The 8,867-nt window shown below is 42.9% G+C and overlaps 1 protein-coding gene across 1 annotated transcript in view; it reads left to right on the forward strand.

Moving 5' to 3' along the window:
* Positions 1–8,471, forward strand: part of LOC104076337 (immunoglobulin superfamily member 10-like) — an 11,170-nt gene extending 2,699 nt beyond the window's left edge. Inside the window, 4 exon segments of the mRNA XM_009577163.1 lie at positions 1,400–1,439; positions 1,442–1,780; positions 2,515–6,930; positions 7,567–8,471. Of these exon segments, the coding sequence (XP_009575458.1) occupies positions 1,400–1,439; positions 1,442–1,780; positions 2,515–6,930; positions 7,567–8,471 (5,700 nt within the window).
* Positions 8,472–8,867: the final 396 nt, after the last annotated feature.

The following is an 8,867-nucleotide window of genomic DNA, read 5'->3' on the forward strand; positions in this document are numbered from 1 at the left end:
TTAATGCTTTAAAAAAACCTACAGTTCCTTGGTTTTGTAATTTAATACATATTTGTGGACTTTTAAAATGGAGTATTTCATGCCTGTTTTGGTCTTCAACTGAAATATTACCTAGTTATAAAATATTACCTATACTTATGTATATTGTAAAAATTAGTAAATGTACAGTGTCATACCGTGATTCTGGAGCTATCTCAGTATCTCACTGTGCCATGTAGATATTAATATATAAAGAAGTACTTAGGTGATTATTTAGGAACAACCATTCCCAACTAATTCAATGTACAGGTAACACTTATTCTCCAGTTACATTTCCATCTAGAGCTGTTATTAACTGCTATAGAGAAGTAATAATGTTGTAGCTGTGATGAACTAAGAACATAAGAGACCTGAACTGTTCAGACAGAAAACACGGTATTGGCTCAATTCCTGGTTGTAGAGGATTAGGGGAGAGGGGTGGGAGGGAAGGGCAGGAACCAGACAAGCTTTGGAGCATACAGATCTTCAGGTTTCATTAACCCTCGTAAAGGGTAGTTCTGTGCCTGGAAGCTTGCTGGTTAACGCCTTGCGACTGACTTATTAAAATAAGCTTTATGGAGTCCTATAAGCTTTTCCTCCCTTACCAACAAGCAAGATGGCAACACAATTATAGATAGTTTCAATGGAATTATATTTGGCAAATAAAATAAACGTGCACATTATTGTGATTTTGTACTTTTTTTCCTCATTAATTTTCAAGACACAGAATTTGTGACAGTAGCAGTATAATTCTAACAGGAAAAGTAACAACAAAAAGGCTGTCTTGGGTACCATATTTAATACTTCAGCAGCATGCCAGATTTGTTCATCTCATAGTTACGAATTTGACTTTTAACCTGTCAGCAACAAAATGGCACCTGAGAGTTGAGGTTCGGCAAGTACACATCTCACATGACACAAATCCTGAAAGCGGGAACACACGTAGCAGTCCTGCTGGTTAAACATCAAACAAAATAGACTGTTGCATGCATTTTTGTGGTCATAACAGTGGCTGGAACAAAAATCACTACCACAGTTTATGGTCAAATTCTGCTTACCCTTTTCATAAGTGTGGTTTAATTGGGATTTTTTTGAATGAGAAATAAGCATTGTTTTATTTTATTTTTCAATCACTGTGTGTTGTAAATGTGACTGCAGAAGTGTCACCCTGATGGGCTGTTGGAACAAGAAAGCATCCTTGTAGTCCTGCAACTCACGCATTTAAAAATAATTCCTCCTGCTAAATTTTTTTTCCACTCACATTACTGGTCTGGTGAAGTACTTTCACTTCACAGAGCAACCATCAATCAAAATTTATTAGGAGTTTTATAATAATATAACATGGGTTAATATTATATACTTTTTACTTTTTCATCAACAGGTCTTAAAAATGAGCTATAACAAGCTCAGAGTACTTCAAAAAATGGTCTAAAGAGCTTGGTACGGTTGCATATGGACCACAATAAAATTGAATTTGTAAATCCCAACGTTTTCTACGGACTCACATCACTGAGGTTGGTCCACTTGGAAGGAAATTTACTTAAGCAGCTTCATCCAGATACTTTTGTCAACTTGTGCTATAGCCAGATATTTAAAATATCCTTCGTGAAGCACATGTATTTGTCTGACAATATGTTGACTTTACTACCACAAGAAATGTTCTCCTACATGTCTGAGCTAGAGAGCATTTACCTTCATGGAAACCCATGGTCCTGTGATTGCAATCTACAGTGGCTGGCAGAATGGGTAAAAGAGAGACCAGGTGAGCTGAAGGCTTTGTTTATGCTTTTTAATCATGTTATAGCATCTTACTTTTTCTCATAAAGGTAATTGTCCTTTATTTATTTATTTATTCTCCCAGAAAAGACTGGAAGACAGGATTTTTGTAGATGCATGTAGTCAGGATAAACAGATTAATACCATTCAGTTTCCCGGATTAAATTAATCCAGTGGTTTTAAGGCATTTCCAAGTGCAGCTTTCCTTAATGGAATGTTTTCCTTGGCCAGTCCAAAGCTTCTGTGCACCAGGAGAATCCACAGGGAATAAGGAAGCTAGTTTTTATGTAACTGGCAAGAGTGAAGGCAACGTTGTACTCAATTCTTCGAAAAAGAAATAAGGAACGGGACTCAAGGACTTTTTCTGTTGCTGCCCTGAGTGGAGGTTGCACACGACAGTGTAGTGTTACCCCCAAACGGATAGAGCCCATGTCTCTCAGAACAAAGCTATGGCCATGTACCAGAGCAGAGCCCTCCTGGCATGGTGTAAAACCACTGGGACAGAAGCACGCCATACTGAGCTGCAACAGCAACGGTCCTTAAGGAGTTTCATCAGAGAAAATTCATAGGTTTTCTTTGGTTACTTTAGGTTTTCATAGGTTACTTCAAGATAAACTTTGTTAATATTTTATTCAAGAGAACAACTTGCTGGTAGCTATATGCCTTTATTAATACTAAAAATTGTATCACAAAAGCTTACTGCATTTTTCTTCCCTTCAGATGTTATAAAGTGCAAAAAAGACAGAAGTTCTGGTGCTCAGCAATGCCCGGTTTGTGCTAGTCCCACAAATCGTAAAGGGAAAAGCTTAGCGGATATTCCTTCTGCATCTTTAACCTGCACTAAGCCAGCCATACATGACTCCCTGAAATTTAAAAACCTCACAGTGTCAGATGATGGGGATTTCAGTTCTGTATCTCCCAAGGACTTCATAGCTCCTATAGGATCCATGGTTTTGAACATGACTGACCAAGCAGGAAGTCAAGGTCACTTGGTTTGCAACATCCAAAAACCTAAAGAAATGTCTCCCATCTCATTTGGCAAAGACGGCAACAGTACAGTACTCAAAACTTCATTCTCAGCATTTCTTGTGTGTGGCATTGATTATGAACATATTCAGCAGCTATGGAGCATACTGGCACTGTACAGTAATTCTCCCTTAAAACTGGAAAGGAATGTCCTAGTAACTAATATGCCTTTTTACAAATATAAACAAATCTACTCTGAAAGAGATGAACTTTTTACCAATATAGAGACTGAACTGAGAGCTGAACCGTCTTGGTTAATGCAAAGCAAAGTAGCATTACAGCTAGACCGGACAGCAACCACACTTAACACATTGCACATCCAATACTTCACGGATGCTCAGATTATTTTGCCCAGTGCTGACAAAAAACAGGCGAGAAATAACTGGACCATCATCTCCAGGGACAACAAAACACAAACGGAGCACACTGTTTTAGTCGGGGGGACCGTAGAACTGGAGTGCCAAGCAATTGGAGAACCAGCTCCTGCAATAGAGTGGATATTGGCTGATGGAAGCAAAGTTAGAGCTCCTTATATCAGTGAGGATGGAAGAATCATGGTAGTTAAAACTGGAACATTCACGTTACGGACAGCTGATACTTTTGACACTGGGCTTTATCACTGCATCGGCACAAATTACAACGATGCAGATACTCTCACATTCAGAATTACTGTGGTCGATCTTCATGTGGAACACAACAGTGTAAATGGAGCCCAACTTTCTACATTTGTTGGCAGCACACTCTACCTTCCCTGTACATCCACTGCTGTTCCAGATGCTGCCATTAGCTGGGTGTTACCTCAGCATGTGATTCTTCATCACTCTGCAAGAAACAAACATATTTTTGACAACGGTACCTTGAGAATACAAGGGGTAACAGAGCAAGACAGTGGCTACTTTAGATGCGTTGCAGCCAACCAGTATGGTGTTGATCTTTTGGTTTTCCAAGTGCTAGTTAGAAAGGATGAAACCACTCTAAAGAGTAAGCATGTAGCTGTGGGAGAATGGGAAGAGGGCGATGGCTCTGGCAATGCAATGCTGGCTTCTGCTACAAGACAGAAACATCCTTTAGCTACTCTAGCTACCTTGACAGCTAATCAGGAATCTGCTGCCTCAGCATCCAGGAATCGGATCGCACAGAGTGCACATAAACGGAGAAGCTACGGGAGAATGACTTACAGGCACTACAGGGACAAAATAAGCAGGCGGTTTAGAGGACACAGAAGACAGTTTGTTTCCTCAGCCAGGAGAGTCGATCCGCAGCGCTGGGCAGCCTTTTTGGAAAAAACAAAGAGGAACTCAACATTGATAGAAAAACGAGGAGAAGTTGCAACGAAACCACCTATTCAAGTCCGTAAGTTCTCAAAAGTACCTGGCGATGAGGAGGAAATATCTGGTGATCTGATCTCTCCAGAAGAAGAATTCATGATACCAGTAACAAGAACAGCCATTGTATCTCCTCTGGGGAGAGCAATGGAAAGCATGACAACTGCAGGGCCTGAGATGACTGTGAATAACAGCCCTGCTAGGAAAACCCCTCCCCTGGTTGCAGAGGCAGTAACTCCCCTACTCTCTCCTTTTTCACAGTCTCTGTCATCTGACAGCAGAAGGCCACAAACATACCTAAAATCTACAATTACAAACTCATGGGAAAGATCTAATTTAAGTAAAATATCAGCAAATGGTATAAATCAATCAACTGTATCAAAAGCAAGTAGAACATCTACACTCTTCTCTGCTGGGCAAAGGTTGGTACATTCTGGGGAAAGTAATAACCAGCATTTAAAATCTGTATCTGCGACACCTGTGACAGATGTTACAGTCACCAGCAAGTCTGTACCTTCCCAAAACACAGTGGACAAGCTACATGTTTTTACTGAGTCTGTTGACAAGATTTCCACCAAAACAGATCGTCAGATATCTGTAGTGACAGTCAGTGAACCAAGTCCTGAATTTGGTCACATTTATTTTCATAGTACTGAGAAACGAGTAACTCCTAAGCCACCATTGGACTTGAGTATCCTTACTCATCAGCAAATTCAGATTATTCAGGATGTTACAACTCTCACACCCCAGGCCCAGCAGCCATATGGAAGACAAAGGAAAATTTCTGGTAGGAGACGAATTGTTAGACCAGGACGAATTCCAAGTATGAAGGAGCACAGATACAATTTGGGGAGGCCAGGATCTGTCAGAGGAAGTATAGCTGTGGCTGCAGATGTTCAACTGAATATGAAATATGTATCAAATTTACCAACCTTAAATAATTTAAGCAGCTCCATCAACCCATTGAGCCCAGAAGCACCTCTGTCCTCCCCCTCTACCATGAGTATGCCATTGGAGCACGCAGCGGGTACTCATCAAAACACAGCATTCCTCAGGGAAGAGAAAAACAAAGCTAGTGCAAGGCAAAAAGTCACTACGACAGTCATGCCTTTAATTACAAAAAATACTCCTCAATGGAAATTGGAGACCAATACTCCATTTCAGACAAATACTGATAGAGTCCAACCTTTTAGCATCAGACAACCAACAACGGCAATCCATTCAGCTCATATTACAACAGAAATTACACATACCATAAGCACTAAGATATCTTCTACCCTTGAATCCGTCTCACCCAGCATTAAGCCTAGAACCTCAACAAAAAATTCCCAAAGAGGAAAAATTACTTGGGAACGTCTCTTTGGAAGTGGTGCACAAAAAGAGGTCCTTCTTCAGAAGCTACCAAAACAACAGAGAGAGATGTTTCTATCAACAGAGGTATCGACCGTGCTTCCTAAAACTACGGCAGCATTACCTATGTCCAATATGTCTCCTTTGCACTTTACGCCTATTCCAACAGGTGGGAATCACAGCAGTGGTTTCTTGTCTTTAAACAAACCCATTCTTTATGGCAATGGTAAGTCAGAACAACATCTTCCCACTGCAAAACTGCAGTCTTACTCTAATCCTGCAACTAGTGCAACCAAAGAAATGGATGTAAGAAGTTTGAAGCCAACAGTTATACCTATTATTACTCCTCAAACTGACACCAAAATAACCAAAAATAAAACATTCAGAATGGGAAGAAAGAGAGGTCAGAGGAGGAAGAGGCCCCCTAAAACACCTGCGTCACAAAGCGTGACTGCAGGCCGCAGCACTGCAGCGAGTCCATCGGTGAATACAGCCACGCCTGTCCTGACAACAGTTAAATCATTAGCTACGCCTACAAGTCTTGCGTCTGCAAAACCTCTCTCTGAGAGCGTAAGCGCAGTCTCGGTGACAGAAATGCCAGCACTGTGGATCCTCAACACACCAGACGCCCCTCAGCACGTGCCTGCAGCAGCCAGGCAGACATCAGCGAGCCCTGTCAGACGGAGGAACATCCAGTCAGCCACGTTACCACCCGACAGCCGTATTGCTCCGAGCCGCGCACCCACAACCCAACCCACACCACGGCTTTCAAAGCCTTTCAGCGCCACAAGCGCACGACCTGCCACAGTCTATGCAACATCTGGGTCAGAACCCGCTCAGCACATCAAAGCCACCGCAACGGCAGATGAAAAACCACACCCGAAAATGGAAGAGAGAGTTACCCAAGAAAACCATGTTGCACAGCCCACTTTCCCAGCAAGAACCGAGTCAAGTACCAGAGCTCCTGCTGCATCCACAGACATCTCTCCTCCCAGCGCTCAGCATCCCACCCCGCTGCCAGCCCTAACAGCAGTCATGCCACCTGCACGTGCTGCGAGAACCACCTCGCCTCCATGGGGGGAGATGAAATTCTGGCAGAAGCCCTCTGCTAAAGTCACGGAGAGAGGCAACACGTTAACTGGCAGTACACTGACCATACTGAAGTCATCACAGATCGTGACTCCGTATGCTCCTCTGTGGGGAAGGGAGAAGGACAGTTCTGTCAAAGGCTGGTCTGAAAAGAGACAGGATCAAGAAATTACCACCAACAATCCTATAGCCCTGGACTCTTTAAGCAGAAATCATTTTGCAAAGCCCAAAATAATTGGAGGAAAATTAGCTGCTTTTACTGTGCTAGCTAATTCAGATGCTTTTATTCCTTGTGAAGCTACTGGTAACCCCCGTCCAACAATACAGTGGACCAAGATGTCGTCAGGTATGCTTGATAAACCTCTCTAGAATTTACCTTCCATTATAGTTGGGTAATTTGGCAGATGTTTTGTGTGCCAAACTCAAGTATTGCTTCATTTAAGAGTACCGTGAAATATCAGTGAAAAGATGAACTTTGAAACAGTGAAAAAGAAAGACATCCCAGCACACTTGCTGGAGTGTCTTACTACTAATTATGAAACAGTTCTTTAGGGAAATAATAAAAAAAAAGAAATATAGAATCTATATTTAACTATAATTCTGTGCTTATTGTGAGAAGACTTCAATATTTATTGTATGTTACCTGCTATTTCAGAATAGTGAGACAAGTGAAAAAAATCTGACTGTGGTAACAAACCATCCAATCAAGTTAAAGCTATGCCAAAATATTTTTGAATATGCAAAGCCCCATCTGCTTTATCCAAAGTTTGTCTCTACTAGTAGAGGACTAAGTTTTGTTTTTACTTTGAAGCTTTGTCACTGTATATGCAAAATACTATTATTTCTCTCTTTCTCATCACTAGTCTCTTGGTTATTTGGGCAAAGTAGACCAGGATAGGGAAAGTGTTTTCAGGGACTGAGTAAAAAGAAACAGAAGAGAGAGGTTCTGATGTGCTGCGCTGTTGTCCCCTTGCTTCCGTAGGGACCGATGCTCTGGAAAGCCGAGGTGACGGCAGATGGATGGTGTTTGCCAACGGCACGCTCTCGATCGCCCGGGTGGGCCTGCAGGACCGCGGGCAGTACCTGTGCACCGCGGCCAACCCGCACGGCGCGGCACGGCTCCTGGTCACCTTGTCGGTGGTGGCCTACCCGCCCCGCATCACCGGTGGCAGGTGGCAGCTCCTCACCGCTCACTCCGGAAAGCCCGTGGCAGTGAAGTGCAGAGCTGAGGGCAGGCCTCCTCCCACCATCTTGTGGGTTCTAGCAAATAAAACGCACATCTCCAGCTCTTCTGCAGGAAATAACAAAGTTCATGTGGAACCAGACGGCACTTTAATTATCAAGGAAGTCACTGTTTACGACAGGGGCCTCTACACATGCATGGCTAAAAACCCAGCGGGCACTGACACGCTGGTTGTAAAACTGCAGGTCGTTGCGGCACCTCCCACTATTCTGGAAGAGAAAAGACAACGTGTTGAAGGAACGATGGGGGAAAATCTGAAGTTCCCTTGCACTGTGAAAGGGAATCCTCAGCCCACTGTCCACTGGGTCCTCTTTGATGGCACGGTGGTGAAGCCTCTGCAGTTTGTAAACGCAAAGCTGTTCCTGTTCTCCAACGGTACCCTCCACCTCAGCAACATTGTCCCGTCTGACAGCGGGAATTACGAGTGCATAGCCACAAGCTCGACTGGCTCGGAAAGGAGGGTGGTGAGCCTCATGGTGGAACACAGAGACACGCTTCCAAAAATAGCTACCGCCTCTCAAGAAATGACTCAGTTGAATTTTGGGGATAAGTTGCTTCTGAACTGCACAGCGACTGGGGAGCCAAAGCCCAGGATCATCTGGAGGTTACCTTCCAAGGCAGTTGTTGACCAGTGGCACAGGTAGGAGTCTTTTTTTTTTCCCCCATCTCTTTGAAACTTCAAACGCTGTCTTCTCTGGTGCTCGTATAAGAGACTGTTACATCACTGAAAACAATACATTGTGAACTAAATTTGCTTTTAAACGTTTAATGGTGAAACATCTGCGGTGATGGCTTGTTATTATACGTCTAATAACAGACCACATCAATTGTCATAAGTGGGTGAGGTCTTGCCAAAATGGATACAAGTCTTATTTGAATTAAGGAAACTGATGTTAATCATACATTGGCTGAATTTTAGTCATTTTATAGGAGGAAAAGTTATTTACAAGAGATTTGTCAAGTAGGACTCGGCAGGAAGAGGCTTCCGTAGTCTCTGCCAAGTCTACCTTTGAGGGTCTCCCCCAGTAACACTTCACCTT

Source organism: Fulmarus glacialis, unplaced genomic scaffold (assembly GCF_000690835.1).
Source record: "Fulmarus glacialis isolate BGI_N327 unplaced genomic scaffold, ASM69083v1 scaffold32284, whole genome shotgun sequence".
Classification (NCBI taxonomy): domain Eukaryota; kingdom Metazoa; phylum Chordata; class Aves; order Procellariiformes; family Procellariidae; genus Fulmarus; species Fulmarus glacialis.